General features: G+C 45.0%; 1 protein-coding gene across 2 annotated transcripts in view; it reads left to right on the plus strand.

Annotated features, from left to right (window-relative positions):
- Positions 1–18,689: 18,689 nt before the first annotated feature.
- Positions 18,690–20,116, plus strand: part of SPIDR (scaffold protein involved in DNA repair) — a 624,221-nt gene continuing 622,794 nt past the window's right edge. The window contains exon 1 of one of the 2 annotated variants that reach the window (XM_037803415.1): positions 18,690–18,772. In XM_037803415.1, coding sequence (XP_037659343.1) covers positions 18,740–18,772 — 33 coding nt within the window. In that variant the 5' untranslated portion in view covers positions 18,690–18,739. Of the gene's footprint in view, positions 18,773–18,946; positions 19,056–20,116 lie in introns of those variants that run through there. The other variant, XM_037803414.1, reaches the window with a different exon arrangement.

Here is a 20,116-nt window from a genome sequence, read left to right on the forward strand (position 1 = left end):
AATATATTCAAACCAGCACAAAGATCTAGTATTAGGAGGTTGCTGCTTAGACCTTACAGCCAAAGCACAAGCAATGAAAGAAAAAATAGATAATTGGCAACTCCTCAAAATCAAAAGCTTCTGTACCTTAAAGGAATTTGTCAAAAAGGTGAAGAGGCAGAGAACGCAATGGGAGATAATATTTGGAAGCCATGTGTTCTAGTTTGCTAATGCTGCTGGCATGCAAAACACCGGAAATGGATTGGCTTTTATAAAAGGGGGTTTATTTGGTTACACAGTTACAGTCTTAAGGCCATAAAATGTCCAAGGTAACACATCAGCAATCGGGTACCTTCACTGGAGGATGGCCAATGGTATCTAGAAAACTTCTGTTAGCTGAGAAGGCATGTGGCTGGCGTCTGCTCCAAAGTTCTGGTTTCAGAATGGCTTTCTCCAAGGACGTTCCTCTCTGGGCTGCAGTTCCTCAAAAATGTCACTCTTAGTTGCACTTGGGGTATTTGTCCTCTTTTAGCTTCTCCAGAGCAAGAGTCTGCTTTCAAAGGCCATCTTCAAACTGTCTCTCATCTGCAGCTCCTGTGCTTTCTTCAAAGTGTCCCTCTTGGCTGTAGCTCCTCTTCAAAACATCACTCACAGCTGCACTGAGTTCCCTCTGCCTGTCAGCTCATTTATATGGCTCCACTGATCAAGGCCCACCCTGAATGGGTGGGACCATGCCTCCATGGAAATATCTAATCAGAGTTATCACCTACAGCTGGGTGGGATGCATCTCCAAAGAAACACTCAAAGAAATCTAATCAAAACTGATAATGTCTGCCCACACAAGAGTACATCAAAGATAATGGTGTTTGGGGGACACAACACATTCAAACTGGCATACCATGTATCTGTAAAGAGACTGTCTTGTGAGTGTGCAAGGGAAGATGGCAGATTAGCAGAGTCAGGGCAAAAAAAGTCTCTGTAAAAAACACTAGATTAAAGACAGGAAGTGTTCCAGAACACCAGTTCCAGTACTGCACCAACTGGACAAGGTCTGCCAAATCCACAGGGACTGTGCACTTGGTGAAACCGAGAGTCTGCATTCAGAAACGAGTGAGTGAGGCTGCTAGGGAGTCAGCAGCCATGCCACGGTCAGAAGAAACTTGGGGTTGGTGTTTGGAGAGGGATTAGTTAAAAAAACCCCAAAAGTGGCTGTGGATCTGGCAACAAGAGCCACACAGTCAAGTGTGGGGGGGAGTGCTTTCCCCACCCCAGGCACCGAGTCAGTATCTGGTGTGGGTGATAGCCTTTTGCACACCTGCAGCTAATCGTCCCAGAGCTAGGAAGGTGGAGGTCCACAAAAGGAGGAAATTACCATGCCCCATACAGCCAACCTCAGCAGGCTGAGAATGCCTCTGCAAGGCGCATCTGCCCAGAGCTTCCCTCAGAGACTGCTGCTCACCTGTGACATCATGCTGTGTTCCCCCCGTGGAGGCCCTTGGAGGAAGGAACCACATGGAAGTCCCAGGGACCCTATACCAATACTAGGGATATGTGGGTCCATGGCAGAGACAGACTGTGGGGAGACTGAGCCAAGGGTTTGGACTCCTGCAACAGCTTTAAGTCTCCAGGAATGCCTGGGAGACTTGATTCTTAAAGCTGTCCTCCCACCCTAACCACTACACACACACCTCACACACAGATTCAGGGCTGGCAGCACCAGTTACACATGGAAATTTAAGGCACTGATTAGACCCCCACAATATTTGGACCCCCACTTACCATATAGAAAATGTTGGGGAGAACTGGCTTGAGGGTGATAGGTGGCTAGTGGATGCCATCTGCTGGTAACTCAGAGAAAGAACACACCACCAAGCTGCAGCTCTGACAAATTAGAGATAATATTCAAATAAGCCTGCATGTTCTAAAATAACCCTATCAAGATAAGCAAATGCCAAGAGGCCAAAAACAACAGAAAGATTTAAAGCACATGAAGAAACCAGAAGATATGGATAACCCAAACCCAAACACCCAAATCAAAAGATCAGAGGAGACACAGTACTTAGAGCAACTAATCAAAGAACTAAAGACAAACAAGCAGATTATGGCAGAGGATATAAAGGAAATGAAGAAGACCCTAGAAGAGCATAAAGAAACATTTGCAAGAGTAAATAAAAAAATAGACGATCGTGTGGAAATAAAATGTATGCATCCAGAAACAAATTAAAAAGTTTGTGGATACACACAGTATTAGATTAGAGGAAGCTGAGGAGAGAATAAGTGAGCTGGAAGAGGCCAGAATGGACAGTGAAAGTACAAAAGTATGAATGGAGAAAAATAATATAAAAAATTGAAATGAACCTCAGGGATATGATGGACAACATAAAGCACACAAATTTAAGAATCATTGGTGTTCCAGAAGGGGGCGAGAAAGGTAAAGGTCTATGAAGAGTATTCAAAGAAATTGTAGGGTAAAACTTCCAATACCGTCTAAACAACATAAATACAGAAATCATAGACCCACAAAGAATTCCACATAGAATAAATCCAAATAAGCCCACTCCAAGACACATTCTGATCAGACTGTCAAATGCTGAAGACAAAGAGAAGTTCTGAAAGCAGCAAGAGAGGAGCGATTCATCATATACAAGGGAAACAACATAAGGCTAAGCAGTGATTACTCAGCGGGCACTATGGAGGCAAGAAGGCAGTGGTATGACATATTTAAAATTCTGAAGGAGAAAAATTGCCAACAAAGTATTCTTTATCCAAATTTGAGGGAAAGCTTAAATTTTTCACAGACAAACAAATGCTGAGAGAATCTGCTAACAAGAGACTTGCCCTCCTTGAGATCCTAAAGGGAGCCCTAAAGCCAGAGAAACAAAGAAAGGAGAGAGAGGTATGGGGAAAGGTTCAGAACTAAAGAGATTTAGCAAGGGTATGCTAAAGGAAATTAAGAGAGAGCTGGAAAAAATATATCTGACACACATAAACCAAAGGAAAGGATGGCTGATTCAAGAAATGACTTCATAGTAATAACATTGAATGTGAGTGGATTAAACTCCCCAATTAAAAGATATAGATTGGCAGAATGGATTTAAAAATATGAACCATCAATATGTTGCTTACAAGAGTCTCATCTTGACATAGGGACACAAAGAAATTGAAAGTGAAAGGATAGAAAAAATATTTCATGCAAGCTACAGCCAAAAGAAAGCAGGAGTAGCAATATTAATCTCAGATAAAATAGACTATAAATGCCAGGATGTTATGAGAGACAAAAAAGGTAATTACATACTAATAAAAGGGGCAATTCAACAAGAAGAAATAACAACCATAAATGTTTATGTACCCAATCAAGGTGCCCAAAAATACATGAGACAAACATTGGCAAAACTAAAGGAAGCAGCTGATGTTTGCCCAGTAATTGTGGGAGACTTCAATACATCACTCACTCCTACTGATAGGTCAACTTGACAGAGGACAAATAAGGAAATTGAAAACCTAAACAATCTGATAAATGAATTTGAATTAACAGACACATATAGAACATAACATCCCAAATCACCAGGACACACATTATTCTCTAGTGCTCCTGGAACTTTCTCCAGAATAGATCATATGCTGGGCCATAAAACAAGTCTCAATAAATTAAAAAAGATTGAAATTATTCAAAGCACATTCTCTGATCACAAAGGAATACAATTAGAAGACAATAACCATCAGGGTCTTAGAAAATTTACGAATATCTGGAGGTTAAACAACACACTCCTAAACAATCAGTGGGTTAAAGAAGAAGAAGCAAGAGAAATTGCTAAATATATAGAAATGAATGAAAATGAGAACACAACATATCAAAACCTATGGGATGCAGCAAAGGCAGTATTGAGGGGGAAATTTATAGCTCTAAATGCATATATTAAAAAGGAAGAAAGAGCTAAAATCAAAGAACTAATGGAGCAACTGAAGAAGCTCCAAACTGAACAAAAAACTAATCCTAAACCAAGTAGAAAAGAAATAACAAGGATTAAAGCAGAAATAAATCATGTAGGGTACAAAAAAACAATAGAGAGAATAAATAACACCAAACATTGGTTCTTTGAGAAGATCAACAAGATTGACAAGCCCCTAGCTAGACTGACAAAATCAAAAAAGAGAGAAGACCCAAATAAACAAAATAATGAATGAGAGAGGAGGCATTGCTTCAGATCCCCAAGAAATTTAAAAAATTATTAAAGGATGCTATGAACAACTGTATGCCAACAAACTACATAATTTAGAGGAAATGGACAATTTCCTGGAAACACATGAACAACCTAGACTGACCAGAGAAGAAATAGAAGACCTCAACCAACCAATCACAAGTAAAGAAATCCAATCACTCATCCAAAAGCTTCCCACAAATAAATGCCCAGGGCCAGATGGCTTGCTTCACAGGGGAATTCTGCCAAATCATCCAAAAAGAACTGACATCAATATCACTTAAACTCTTTCAAAATATTGAATAAAATGGAACACTACCTAACAATTTTATGAAGCTAACATCACTCTAATATCAAAACCAGTTAAAGATGCTACAAGAAAGAAAAACTACAGGCCAATCTCCCTAATGAATATAGATGCCAAAATCTCAACAGAATACTTGCAAATTGAGTCCAAAGACACATTAAAAAAAACATACACCATGACCATGTGGGGTTCATTCCAGGTGTGCAACAATGGGTCAACATAAGAAAATCAATCAATGTGTTACAACACATTAACAAATCAAAAGGGAAAAATCAAATGATCATCTCAATAGATGCTGAAAAAACATCTGACAAAATCCAGTATCCTTTTTTGATAAAAACAATTCAAAAGGTGGGAATTGATGGAAACTTCCTCAATATGATAAAGGGCATATATGAAAAACTCACAGCCAGCACAGTACTCAATAGCGAGAGACTGAAAGCCTTCCCTCTAAGATCAGGAATGAGACAAGGATGCCCGCTATCACCACTGTTATTCAACATTGTGCTAGAAGTGCTAGCCAGAGCAATCTGGCAAAACAAAGAAATAAAAGGCATCCAAATTGAAAAAGAGAAAGTAAAACTGTCATTATTTGCAGATGATATGATCTTATATCTGGAAAACCCTGAGAAATTGAAAACACAGCTACTTGAGCTGATAAATTTAGCAAAGTAGCAGGATACAAGATTGATACACATAAGTCAGTAATGTTCCTATACATTAGAAATGACCTAACTGAAGAGGCACTCAAGAAAAAGATACCATTTTCAATAGCAACTAAGAAAACCAAGTACCTAGGAATAAACTTAACTAAAGATGTAAGAGACCTATACATGGAAAACTACATAATTTTACTAAAAGGAATAGAAAGGACCTAAAAAGATGGAAAAATATTCTTTGTTCATGGCTAGGAAGGCTAAATGTCTTTAAGATGTCAATTCTACCCAAACTCATCCACAGATTCAATGCAATCCCAATCAAAATTCCAACAACCTACTTTTTAGACTTGGAAAAGCTAGTAATCAAATTTATCTGGAAGGGGGAGATGCTTCAAATTGCTAAAAACATTCTAAAAAAGAAAAAAGAATTTGGAGGACTTAAACTTCCTGACTTTGAAGTTTATTATAAAGCCACCACAGTAGTCAAAACAGCATGGTACTGGCACAAAGATAGACATATTGTTCAATGGAATCGAATTGAGAATTCTGAGATAAACCCCCAGATCTATGGTCGACTGATCTTGATAAGGCCCCCAAAGCCACTGAACTGGGACATAACAGACTTTTCAACAAGTGAGGCTGGGAGAGCTGAATATCCATATCCAAAAGAATGAAAGAGCACCCCTACCTCACACCATATTCAAAAATAACCTCAAAATGGATGAAAGACCTCAACAAAAGAGACAGTACCATAAAACTCCTAGAAGATAATATAGGGAAACATCTTCAGGACCTTGTATTAGGAGGTCACTTCCTAGACCTTACACTCAAAGCAGAAGCAACAAAAGAAAAAGCAGATGAATGGGAACTCCTCAAATTCAAAAGCTTCTGTACCTCAAAGGAATTTGTCAAAAAGGTGAAGAAGCAGCCAACTCTATGGGAAAAAATATTTGGAAACCATGTATCTGACAAAAGACTGATATCTTGCATATATAAAGAAATGCTACAACTCAATGACATTAGTACAGACAGCTCAATTAGAAAATGGGCAAAAGATATGAAAAGACAGTTTTCTGAAGAGGAAATAGAAATGGCCAAAAAACACATGAAAAGATGTTCAGCTTCACTAGCCATTAGGGAGATGCAAATTAAGACCACAATGAGATATCAACTCACACCAATTAGCATGACTGCCATGAAACAAACAGGAACCTACTGCGGGACACTGATTACGTGCTTCAACTTGGCGGGCCTGGGCTGGGGGACCGGATCCACCCCTGGGGAGGGTAGTGGGCACGGGCGACAGCGCCCTCTACAGCCCCCCGGGCCTGGGAAACTGAGGCCGGAGGCAGGCCCCATTTCCTCACCCAAAATATACCAATGTTAGGGGAGGCTTGCCGGAGGGAACCGCCTTTTCCCCACCCCCTTATCTTGCCCGGACACTCCCCGTTGCCAGTGCAACCCCCATTACCACCAGTGCGCATACATTGTTGCCAGACACCGTTACCGGAGCAACTCTCGCCCCTTTTCAATCAACCTCCGCGCCCTCTCAAAACCAATCCAAGCCTTTAACCCCTACAGCTACCCCGCCCTCTAAACGCCCGATATAAGCTTGTACTCTCCCCTAATAAACTCTCTTGGCTTCTTCACCCTCAAAGAACCGTGTCCTGCCTGTTCCTTCTCGCCGCCCTCCACACCTTGCACGCCTCCGCCGGGGACCGGGCCCAGTCCCCCGCCTCACCCTCGCCTCCGGGAAAGAGCCCCCGCCGCCGGTACCCTCCGAGCAACGCCGAGAGCCAAGGGTTCAGCAACCGGCCGCCCCCCCCCCCCAGACAAATCAACTGCGACCGCAACTGGCACCCAACGTGGGGCAGGTCCTCTCCACGCAGCGGTCCAGTAAAACCACCCGCTCGCCCGGACGCCTCTCCAACTCCCCTTCTCCTCGCCTGCAAGGTAAGGGCCGCCTCTCCCTCGCCGCTCCCGGAGCCGCCTCTCCCTCGTCGCTCCGCGTCAGGGGCCGCCTCTCCCTCGCCGCTCCGGAGCCGCTCCTCCCTTCCCCAATTATCCCGGCTGCCTCTCGTCCTTTTCTTCTATAACCCCCATTCCTCCTAACGCTCTCCCTCTTTCCCTCCATTACTTTGCTGTAGTCCTTTGTATGTTTCTTTCTTTGTTTGGCACCGTGTACCTCTTTGCAACCGCCCCCCCCAGACTGCTCCAAAATGGCGAACTTCCTCCTTCTTCTACTGAGGGGAGGAAGTGCTCTAGTGATGACGTCAGCCCTAAGCCAGACCGGAAACCGCATGCGCTTTACCCCGCCCTTTCACAGGGCGGAGCTAGTCCGCCATCTTATGCCTTAGGCCCCGCCCTTTCACAGGGCTGAGCTAGTCCGCCATCTTATGCCTTAGACCCCGCCCTTTCACAGGGCGGAGCTAGTCCGCCATCTTATGCCTTAGACCCCGCCCTTTCACAGGGCGGAGCTAGTCCGCCATCTTGTGTCTTAGCCACGCCTACCGCGCCGCCATCTTGCGACGCTTGGGGCCTCCCACTTCTGCTTCCCCCTTCCACGAGCTCCCCCTCGGAGCCGCTACCGGCAGCTGCCGCCGCTCCTCCCACCCTGCCGACTAACAACCCCTGGCTGCCTTCTACACCTCAAGGCAACCCTTAGGACAGCGCTGCCCCTACCCCCACTCCCGTGCCAGGCCCTCTACTTTGAGTGCACCCTGCTAAAAGCCGGCTTAGGAAAATTTGCCCCGCAGTGTGGCTCTGAATCAGCCTAGCTTCAGATCTAGTCACCCTGGCTGTTCATGTATTTGGAGCGCCGCCGGAAAAAATTGTTTGGCCCCTGGACGCAGGCCAAACCCGCCTGCTTATACGTGATAACCCAGACATGCAAATCCTCTTAGAAGGATTTCAGAGGGAATTCAGCTGCCACTATCCTAGCCATCGACTGTTACAGGGGCTCGCCAAGCTTCCCTTCCGCAGCCCCTTCCATCCTTTCCCCTCCTCTGCACCCATCCCGGGTGCCACTACCGTCTTCACTGACGCCTCCAAAACCCGTTTCGCCTTCCTCTCTTATTCTCAGGACCACCCAAAACCCCGCCTATTCAGCTATGTCAACCTTCATTCAGTCCAAGTGGGGGAAATTCTGGCGGTGTCATACGCGCTAAACACCCACTGCAACCACCCAGTAAACATTTTCACAGACAGCCTCTACACGTATCAGGTCTGCCGAGTCCTCGCGTTTTCCACCTTTTTCCCGGGAGACTCGGCCATTGATAAAGCACTTTCTGACCTCAGAAGCATCCTGGAGCATCGACAGGATCCTTGGTTCATTAGCCACATTCGTAGTCACTCAGGCCTTCCGGGGCCCCTGGCTAATGGCAATAGTATAGTAGACCAAGCGGTCTCAGCTCAGAATACCCAAGCTATGCTAACCCACACGGCAGCCCCTCCGGGGGATGCTGTTAACCAGGCCAAGTTATTGCATTCCAGGTTTCACTTTTCGGCTACGTCGTTACATCATCTATGTGGCCTCCCCCTAGACACCTGTAAACATCTTGTCCGCAATTGTGCAACTTGTGCGCCCTTTGCGCCGCTTGGCCCCCTGCAACCTCAGGGAGTCAACCCACGAGGCCTAAAACCCAATTCTAGATGGCAAATGGATGTAACTCACGTTCCGTCCTTTGGACGCCTCAAATATGTGCATGTAATAATTGACACCTTCTCGGCCATGTGTTATGCAGTCCCCCTCGCCGGGGAAGCGGCCAAACACTGTATCAAGGCCCTAAGACAGGGAATTCTCTTCATGGGAATCCCCTGGGACATAAAAACGGACAATGGGCCTGCCTATCGCAGTGCCTCCTTTGCGGCCTTTCTTCAGTTATATAACATCACCCATCATTTTGGCATCCCCTATAATCCACAGGGGCAAGCCGTTGTGGAAGCAGTCCATCGCCGCTTAAAAACACAAATTGAAAAAGAAAGGGCAATGCTCCCCCAGGCAACTCCAGGGGACCTTATCATAGCAGCCCTTATTCACCTTAATCTACTCACATTCAATAAGGATGGGCTTTCGCCCCTACATAAACATTGGGGGCCCTCGTATAGGCCCACCCAGGCCCCGATGGTTTACTGGAAGGACCCAGAGAATAATGCCTGGAAGGGTCCCTCCCCACTCCTCGCCCAGGGGCGCGGGTTTGCTTGTGTTTTCCCAGATGATGCAGCACAACCAATCTGGATCCCAGGAAGGGCAATCCGGCCCGCCACCAGCAACCACGCGTCTAACGAGACGAGAACGCCGTCGTCTCCGCAACCTGGTGCACCAGATGACAACAGTACACCTGGGCCTGGACCCCAGTCCGAGTGAACCCCCTTTTTCCACAGCCCCCCAGCCGCACCTCGAGTACAAGCAGCACACCCGGAAGCCGTACCTCAGCTGCAAACAATGCATCGCCAACCCCACCACCCCAACCTCCTCTACCCCCCTCTCGCTACTCCTCTCGCTACTCCTCTCCCCTCCTCAGCCTTATCCAAGCGGCCTTCACCTCAGTAAATTCCTCCAACCCCAATCTTACCTCCTCTTGTTGGCTTTGCCTCTCCACTTCCTCCCCCCTGTATAAGCCAGTTGCCTCCAACCTCTCCTTTTCAGAAAACACAGAGGACAGCCCCTCGAAATGCAATTGGAATACCTCTGCCGTCCCCCTAACCTTTCATTCAGTCTCCTTTACAGGAAAGTGCATCCGCCCTCGCTCAAGTAACTCTCCCAACCTCACAGCTTGTGCTGACTACTCATCTCCCAGCAGCTCTGCAAAATTTCTCATTCCTCATAACTCCTCCCAATGGCTCTGCTCCTCTACAGGGCTTACCCCCTGCCTTAACGTGCGAACCCTCAATACAACTAATGAAACTTGCCTCCTAATTGTCCTCATCCCTAGGGTCCTATACCACAGCGAGGAAGACTTCTTCCTCCGCCTGGAAACAACTGCAGCTTCTGCCCCACTGCAAAAGCGAGAGCCCATCACCGTCCTCACGATTGCCTCTCTCCTAGGTCTTGCAGGCGCTGGCACCGGAATCGCTGCATTAGCCAGTCAAGGCTCCGCCCTAACTCACCTCCGGGCGGCTGTTGATGAGGACATTCGTCACCTACAAGACGCTATTTCCCATCTTAAAAATTCTGTCAATTCCCTCTCTGAGGTCGTACTCCAAAACCGCCGAGGTCTCGACCTTCTCCTCCTCAAAGAAGGAGGCCTCTGCGCCGCCCTAGGAGAAGAGTGCTGTGTATATGCCAATTCCACAGGTCTCGCCGAGGACAGCCTAAAAAAGGTCCGAGAGGGACTGGAACAACGCAAAAAAGACCGTGAAGCCACCAGCTATTGGTCCCACATCTTTACCCCCCTCTTCCCATACCTCCTCCCTCTCCTCGGCCCCCTACTAATGATTATTCTAGCTCTCACCTTAGGACCCTGCATTATCCGCAGAATTGTCCAGCTTGTAAGGAAACAAACGGATGCTATTTTTTCCTCGTTCGTGCAAGTCCAGTACCAGCGACTCGCCACCTCTGACGCTCCCTACTCCGAGATGACAACCAACCCTCCGCGACCTCACCGCCACCGGTCAACCCGCCGACCGCGAGGCCCTTCTCGATCGCCTGAACATCGCACCAACCTCGAGCTCCAGCTTCTCTGAACCTCCAACTTTAAACCCCCCACCCTCGTCCATCCCGCAAGCAGCAAGGCCCCTGTCGAGCGCCCGGGCGCCACACCAACGCCGAGCTCCAGCCTCGCTGAACCACCGTCAACCCCTTTTCCCCTCCCCGACCTCCCCCTTCCCTCATCCCTTAGCGGACCTCTCCGGTAAGCTTCTTCCTTTAATTAGAAAAGAAGGGGGAAATGCGGGACACTGATTACGTGCTTCAACTTGGCGGGCCTGGGCTGGGGGACCGGATCCACCCCTGGGGAGGGTAGTGGGCACGGGCGACAGCGCCCTCCACAGCCCCCCGGGCCTGAGAAGGTGAGGCCGGAGGCAGGCCCCATTTCCTCACCCAAAATATACCAATGTTAGGGGAGGCTTGCCGGAGGGAACCGCCTTTTCCCCACCCCCTTATCTTGCCCGGACACTCCCCGTTGCCAGTGCAACCCCCATTACCACCAGTGCGCATACATTGTTGCCAGACACCGTTACCGGAGCAACTCTCGCCCCTTTTCAATCAACCTCCGCGCCCTCTCAAAACCAATCCAAGCCTTTAACCTCTACAGCTACCCCGCCCTCTAAACGCCCGATATAAGCTTGTACTCTCCCCTAATAAACTCTCTTGGCTTCTTCACCCTCAAAGAACCGTGTCCTGCCTGTTCCTTCTCGCCGCCCTCCACACCTTGCACGCCTCCGCCGGGGACCGGGCCCAGTCCCCCGCCTCACCCTCGCCTCCGGGAAAGAGCCCCCGCCGCCGGTACCCTCCGAGCAACGCCGAGAGCCGAGGGTTCAGCAACCGGCCGCCCCCCCCCCAGATAAATCAACTGCAACCGCACCTACAAATGCTGGAGAGGATGTGGAGAAATTGGAGCTCTTATTCATTGTTGGTGGGACTGTATAATGGTACAGCCACTCAGGAACACAGTCTGGCAGTTCCTTAGAAAACTAGATATAGAGTTACCCTTCGATCCAGCAATTGCACTTCTTGATATATACCTGGAAGATCTGAAAGCAGTGACATGAACAGATATCTGTACTCCAGTGTTCATAGCAGCAATATTCACATTTGCCAAGAGATGGAAACAATCCAAATGTCCTTCAACTGTTGAGTGGATAAACAAAATGTGGTATATACACACAATGGAATACTATGCGGCAGTAAGAAGGAACGGGGTCGTGAAACACATGACAACATGGATGAACCTTGAAGGCACAATGCTGAGCGTAAAAAGCCAGGCACAAAAAGAGAAATATTGTATATTACCATGAATTTTAACACTGAAAAATGTAAAATAAACGGTTTATAATCTAGAATGTAGGGGATCTAGCAATAGATTATCGCTAGATAATCTAATAAGAACAGATAAGTTATTGTGGGTAAACTTATGTTCTGGGAATGCTCAGGAATGACTATAGTTTGTTAATTTCTGGCAGGAATGGTAGGAACAAGTTCACAGAAATGTAGTTACTTTAGGTTACTTGTTTTTCTTATTCCTTTGCTGGGTTACAGTCTAAATATTCTCTTGAGGTAGAGTAGGAACATGTTGGAAGTAATGTAGTTATTAAAGGTTATTAGCTTTTTCTTATTTATTTATTTTCCTTTTGTTTGAAAATTTTTTATTTCTTTTTTTTTAATTTCTCATAAAATTAATTGAAAAAAATACAGTGAAAAATATATATATGCAGAGCCCCCCTGAGGATCCAGGGGAAAATGCAGAGGTGTTGGGCTTCCTCACCCGGATGGCTGCTGATGTTCTCACAAACATTGAGGAGTGGCAGGATGATGGGCCGAGCCCTCTATCATGGGACTTGCCCTTATGAAGCTTGTTACTGCAAAGGAGAAGTTAAACCTGTTTATAATTGTGCCTAAGAGCCTCCTCCCGAATGCCTCTTTGTTGCTCAGATGTGGCCCTCTCTCTTTAGCTAAGCCAACTTGGCAGGTGAACTCACTGCCCTCCCCTCTATGTGGGATCTGACACACAGGGGTGTAAATCTCCCTGGCATCATGGGTTATGACTCCTGGGGATGAACCTGGACCCAGCATCATGGGACAGAGAACATCTTCTTGACCAAAAGGGAGATGCTAAATGAAATGAAATAAAGTTTCAGTGGATGAGGGATTCTCTGGTGGGCACTCTTATGCACTAATAGATAAACCTTTTTAGGTTTTAATGTATTGGAATAACTAGAAGCAAATACCTGAAACTACCAAACTGCAGCCCAGTAGCCTTGACTCTTGATGATGTATGTATAACAATGTAGCTTACAAGGGGTGTCACTGTGATTGGGAAAGCTTGTGGATCACACTCCCCTTTATCCAGTGTGTGGATGGATGAGTAGAAAAATGGGGACAAAAAGCTAAAGGAAAAATAGGGCTGGAGGTGGGGGGGGATGACATAGGTGTTCTTTTTTTACTCTTTTTTTTTTTTTATTCTTCACTTTTTCAGGTACAAGGAAAATGTTCAAAAAAATAGGTTGGGGTGATGAATGAACAACTATATGATGGTAATGTGAACAAGTGACTGTACACTTTGGATGATTGTATGGTATATGAATATATCTCAATAAAATTGAATTTAAAACAAAACAACAACAACAACAAAAAAAACCAGTATGAGGGGAAAACTTCCAGTTAAATCTTGTTACTCTCAATAAAATCAGCATGGAAAACTACCCCCCCCCAAAGAGACTATCTTGCATATATAAAGAAATCCTACAACTCAACGACAATAGTACAAAGAGCCCAATTATAAAATGGGTGAAAGATATGAAAAGACAATTCTCGGAAGAGGAAATACAAATGGCAAAAAAAAAAAACAAAACAAAAAAAAAAAAAATGGAAAAATGTTCATCTTAACTAGCTTAGGGAGATGCAAATCAAGACCACAATGAGATATCATCTCATACCAATAAGAATGGCTGCCATAAAACCAACAGGAAACTACAAATGCTGGAGAAGATGCAGAGAAATTGGAACTGTTATTCATTGCTGGTGAAACTGTATAATGGTACAGCCACTCTGGAAGGTAGTTTTGCAGTTTCTCAGAAAACTAGATATTGAATTGCCCTATGATCCAGCAATTCCACTTCTCGGTATATACTCAGAAGATTTGAAAGCAGTACACAAACAGACATTTGTACACCAATATTCATAGCAGTATTGCTCCGAATTGCCAAGAAATGGAAACAATCCAAGTGTCCTTCAACAGACCAGTGGATAAACAAAACGTGGTGTATACATATGATAGAATACTATGTAGCAGTAAGAAGCAACAGGGTCCTGAAACATATGGCAACCTGGATGAACTTTGAAGATATAATTCGGGGTGAAATAAGTCAGACATAAAAGGAGAGATATTGTATATTATCACTTCTATTAACTCCCTGAACAATATAAAATCAATGTCTTATAATGTAGAATATTGAGGACCTAGTGATAGTAGCTGGTGAGGGGGAGTGATAATCTAATATTTTCAGATTTGCAGACATGCTAATGATGGCAAATTCAAAAGTATGGCATTGGATAGGGGTGATGATTGTTTGTTAATGGGATTATAAGTATCAGAGCTGTATTGAAGGCAAATAGAATTGAAAGGGGTTGTTTAAAGGCATGTTTCCCACAGATAAGCACCACAAATATCGATAGGGGCTTGCATGATATACTTCTAAGGTATGACGCTAGCGCAGAGTGTTGACAACAGTAGGGTATATGGGAAAAATCTACATATTGCATACTAGGAACTACAATTAATACCAATACCATACTAGTATTACACAAATACTAGGGACAAATAATTGAGGTCTGACAGGAGCTACAAGATGTTTTGGGTCATGAGAATTGTTTAAAGTGGAGAGTGATGAGGATTGTACAGCTAAGTGATGCTAATGTGAGTTGGATGGATTATCGTGGACATAACATATGCTGTGTGAATTTAGGAACCCCCTGCTTTATAAGTCAAGCCATCAATATTGAGACTTGCTTGGGTGAAACTTATGGTTGTAAAGGGGGGGATAAGCCCACCCATAATTGTGCCTAGGAGTCACCTCCAGAGAACCTCTTTTGTTCCTCAGATTGGGACTTTCTCTCTCTAAGCCCTATTCTGCAAATGAATTTATAGCCCTCCTCCCAATGTGGGACAGGATGCCCAAGATGAATGAGCCTTCCTGCCTATGTAGGACATGGATTCTGGGAATGAGCCTTATCCTGGCATTGGGGGATTGAGTGTGCTTTTTGTCCAAAAAGAGGAAAAGAAAGGCAACAAAATAAGGTTTTAGTGGCTAAGAGAAGTCAAATAGACTCAAGAGGCTGTCCTGGGAGGTTGCTCCTATGCAAGCTTCACCTAGATATGCCAAATGACCACAATATGATAAGCCCAAGTCAACAGTAGTCCTGAAAACTTTAAAGAATACCGAGATCCCTATCTGGGACTCTTTAAAAGTTTCACTCACTAAGTTTACTGTTCAGAGATTTAAATCCTTTAGAGTGCTCCTATGCTAGCTAAGTCTCAAAACCCAGAGGCAATAGCCTCTTCAGGAATATCAACTAGATGTGTGCACCATTTGCTCATAAAGTTGACACCCTTTTTCAACATGAACAGGTTAGGGTGGTCACTGTCTAGACATCCTGGATGATCAGGAAAGTGATTAAACTAGAGGAAGGGGTAGCAACAAGCAAGAAGGAATTTAACAAAGGCTTATGAATGCTGAATCTTTATATAATTTTCTGTTTCTTAGTTGCTAGGGTACTAGAATACCCAGAAGGAAAAGAATTGAAATGGCGGAACTGTAACACATAGCATCCTTTGAAATTTGTTCTATAGCCACTTGTTAAATTTTAATTTGAAAGCTATACCTTTTTGTATATACATTATATTTCATAATAAGGAAATAACTGAAATCATGGTAATACAACTCAGAAAAACTTTGGAAATTTCCTATATATATACTTGTCAAATCATACCTTGAAAAATATTACCCTTTTGTATATATGTGTTGTATTTCATAATAAGGAAATAACTGAAACTTGGAACTTCAACCTATACTATTTTTGACAGTTGCTAACTACTTGTTAAATTGCACTTGGAAACTTATCACTTCTATGTATATATGTTATATTTGATGATAAAAAATGATTAAAATATTCTTACCATTTGCCATTGGCATTTTACTTTGCTTATATTATGGTTTTTCATTGTAGAAATTAAGACATTTATGTAATTTATCTACATTTTCTATTATGAATTTTGAGTCATGGTGTTCCGGTTTGCTACTGCTACCATTATACAAAACACCAGGGTTGTGCATAATGTATTGGCTTTTATAAAGGGGATTTATTAAGTTACCATTTTTCAGTTCTAAGGACATAAAAGTGTCCAAACTAAGGCATGAACCAGAGGATACCTTACCTGAAGAATGGCCAAGAGCATCCAGAAAACCTCTGTTAGCTGGGAAAGCATGTGGCTGGTGTCTGTCCTGGGTTGTGTTTCAGCTCCTCTCTCAGCTCCTGTGTGTCCTTAGCTTAGCATCTCCAAAGTCTCCAAGCATCTGCTTTCAACTGCTATCTTCAAAATGTCTCTCTCAGCAACTCCTGGGACATTCTACCCTCTCTTAGCTTCTCTGGAGCAAACCCTAGGCCAGCATTTCTTAGCTACGCATCTCCTAACGTTCTTCTGTCTGCATCTCCAAGCATCTCTAAGTATCAACAAGCAACCAAACCAGCACACATGGTTATAAAGACCTTCTCTCCTCCAGGATTATAAATTAATTTCCCCTTATTTTATTCTAATAATTTTTTGGTTTCATTTTTTTCAAATTTACATCTTGTATTTGTTTGTGGCCAGTTCATTGCTAGGCTCGAGAAGAATACAGGACAGTGGATTTCAAACATTCCTTCCCAAATCAGATCTTTCTCAAATTAAATGTTAACTATATATACCAGAGCTGCCCTGGTAGTGTAGAGAGCCCTTGCCCTCCCCGTAGATTCCATGGCCCCTCCAAAGAGTCCTTAGGATAATTGTAAGCAAAGTGAAAACCACATTTATCTGAAAAATAACAACTAGACCAGTTAAAAGAAGGACTTTCCCCCTTATCTTGGTGTTTGGCGCTGAATGTTTTTTGATGAGGATAAGAGGACCTCCAAAAGCATTGGAAGACCTGAGAGGATTCAAGAGTCCATTCCTCTACTGGCTCATTCTTCTTAAGGAAAATTCACTTTTGTTATGTTTATTTGTTCCTATGAACATACCCTTCTGATGTTATGTGGCGATTGGAATGGTGTAAAAAGATGGGTTGGTGTCACATATAGGTTCTAATCCTGAAATCTTAACTAGCTGTGCAACCTTGAGCACAGCTCAAGGTTTAATAATTATTAGGACAGACACCAGCCACATGCCTTCATTAGTTCATTCATTTCCTTCATCTGAGTGGTTTGCATGTGGAAGACACTGTGGTGCGTGCTGGGGATATCAAGGTGAAGAAGACAGACATGGAAGTACTTTACGTTACATTGGTGGAGCCAGATGGTAAACAAATGATTACAACAATTATCAGTTTGTGAGTCACATAACATCTTCAAAAGGAGCATAGGGTCCTGTGAAAATGAAGAACGGGGAGGTTCAGCTGTCTGGGTGGGTTGTTCAGGGAAACTAAGGAAGTCAGTTTCAGGTTTGATGGGTAACTAGGAACTGGGAGTAGCGATGCTAGGCCCTGAGGCTTGAGGAGCCAATATTGAGATAGTAAACATCATCCCTGGAAATCTGTATGCAAAATAGGTGGGTGAGGGGCAAGAGAGGATTTGGGGATACCAGTTAGGAGACTACTGAGTAATCTAGGCAAGAGAAACTATTGGCCTGCAATAGCTGGTGGCAGAGGAGAGAGAATAAATAGATGAGAGATTTACACATGGGAACTTTGATAGGAGAGAAAAGTGTTCACAAAAATTCCCAGGTTTCTGCATGAGCTACCAGGCGGTGTCACCACTGAGATGGAAAATTCTGAAGAGATGCAAGTTTGACAGAAGTTTAGGTTGAAGAGTCTCTCGTTCATCCAAGCAGAGATGGCAAGAAAGTAGCGGATGGGCTGCGGCTGCGGTGGCGACATAACACTGAGAGACACGGCAGACACCGCGGGAAGGCTGAGGCAGCACAGGGAAATCTTTGCGGAGTCCCAGACAGCGGTGTTGCAAATCCTAAGCGAGGACATACTCTGTATGTTCCAAACTGACAACTAACAGTGTTAGCCATGTCTACCTGCTTTTAAAACTTCCCTTCTTTTTGCGGTTACTAACAGTTATAATCATTCCTGAAATAACCACTCTTTAATTATTGAATTCGTAGCCTCCTTTGGATTTTACTTTACTCGGTTATTTTATAACCATTCCTTATTATTTTCCCGTTTTATTTATATATTTTATTATATTTATTAAATATACTATTATTCGGTTATTTTACAATCATTTCTTAATGGCTGAATTTGTAGCGTACTTGGAATTTTTATCTTATTTTTATTTAAGCTCAGTTGCCTGAGTTTTGTTTGAAAGACCGAGCTTAGGGGCCTGCGCAGCGCGCTCCCGGGGCCAGAGAGCCGGCATCTCGCGACCCGCAGCCTCCGTGCCCGCGAAAAAGGGCGCAGGCGCGCGCAGGGGCCGCGCTCAGGGAGAAGCCCCGCCCCGCGCCCGTGAGCCCTGTCGCCGCGCGGGAGGCGGTTCGCCGCGGCGGGGGCGGGGCTGGCTGTCTCGGTCTTTTGGCGCCGTGAGGAGCCGGTTCGCCCGGAGAAGCCCCGCCCCGCGCCCGAATACCCGCCAATTACAGTGCGCGGTGCGGCGAGCGAGCGGGGCCGACGGCACGGCGGGGCGTGGCGGAGCTGGCGGCGCGGTCTTCCAGCGGCCTGAGGAGGCTGTGCGTTTAGAGATGCCTCGCAGTGGCCGCGCTCGCGGCCCGAAGGTAAGCTGTGGGCAGGAGCCGCCCCTTCGCCGGGCGCTCTCTTGTCGCCATGTTTCCAGCGAGCTTCCGTGAGCCGGCGGGGCTGCGGGCCACCTCCGTCCCTTCCCGGTCGCAGGACTCCGGGTGTCAGGGACGGGCGGGTGGTCTCTGTGACGGGCGGGCACGGCGGGGGCGGGGACCGGGAGCTCCTGCCCCGGCGTGCGGCCTCGGCGCTCCACCAGCCATGTGGATGCGGGAGGCAGGGAGACGGGCCCGCCTGGAGACGTGGAGCGAAAGTGGGCGAGTAGGAGTCGAGTCTGGAGCTAGTGTGTGAGAGAGATGTTCGGCAGTTCTTCCCTTGTCTGTTCTTGGCTTTGTCGTGTAACACGCCAAGATAACGGTAGATCTTTGGAATGGCTGTGCTGTTTCGCCCCATTTATCACTTGTCTTACGTTCTTTTCCACCCTAAACTTTGTCTGAATTATTCTCGTCTTGCCTTGGTGGGAGAGGAGTCCGAAGCTAACTGCTCCCTGTGAATGTATACCCCTGCATACAGTGACTACCCAGTGTAGGTGTTCAGTAAATATTGCGTGAATGATATTTAGATGATGGCACCTGTTTTCGTGACTACATCCTTTTTTTCTTATTAATTGTGTTCTGGCGAGTGTCCTTAATCTTTAAAGCTCTTTCTGAGGTTCTCGCTTCCAAATATGCTTATCTCATTTTAAAACAAAACTGAACAAGAAACTGTGCCTCAGATCTTGACTCATTTTCTTTTTACCCAAAATCTTGAAAAAATAGTAAACAAATAGTTCACATGAAGTGGTTCCACCTCTATCACTACCATGTTTTCTGGCTTCTGAGATACCCTTGTTAGACAGACTGTCAGTTTTGTAACTGAGGGAGTAAAAAGGAAACAAGCACTCCTATCAATTGTAGGATGCATTTTGATTTCAGGAATACTAAAACATGGGGAAAACCATACAAGAACTATAGTAACTTCCTAACTCTTTGAAACCACAAGTCCAATATATGTCATTTTCTGGGTCACTGCAACATTTGGCATATTTACACATTGCTTTTATATCTTTGCGGGGGATTCATGATGTTGCTATGTTTATTTTCTTTCTGTCTTGCAGCTGCTCATCTATTTCTCTTTAATAGCTAATTGTCATGTTCTAAATTTTGACCTTGTTGTTTTTCTCACCTTAAATGCTCTCAGCAATCTCATAGTTTGATGGCAGTTGTCACTGCAGTATAGGTATCTTTCAGATCTATAGTACATTCTTGACTGGTCCCCTCAGCTCAGTTTTAAATTCGGTGTATCAGAAAGTCATTATTCTCTCACCCTTAATCCACCAGGCC

Source organism: Choloepus didactylus, chromosome 14, assembly GCF_015220235.1.
Source record: "Choloepus didactylus isolate mChoDid1 chromosome 14, mChoDid1.pri, whole genome shotgun sequence".
Taxonomy (NCBI): Eukaryota; Metazoa; Chordata; class Mammalia; order Pilosa; family Megalonychidae; genus Choloepus; species Choloepus didactylus.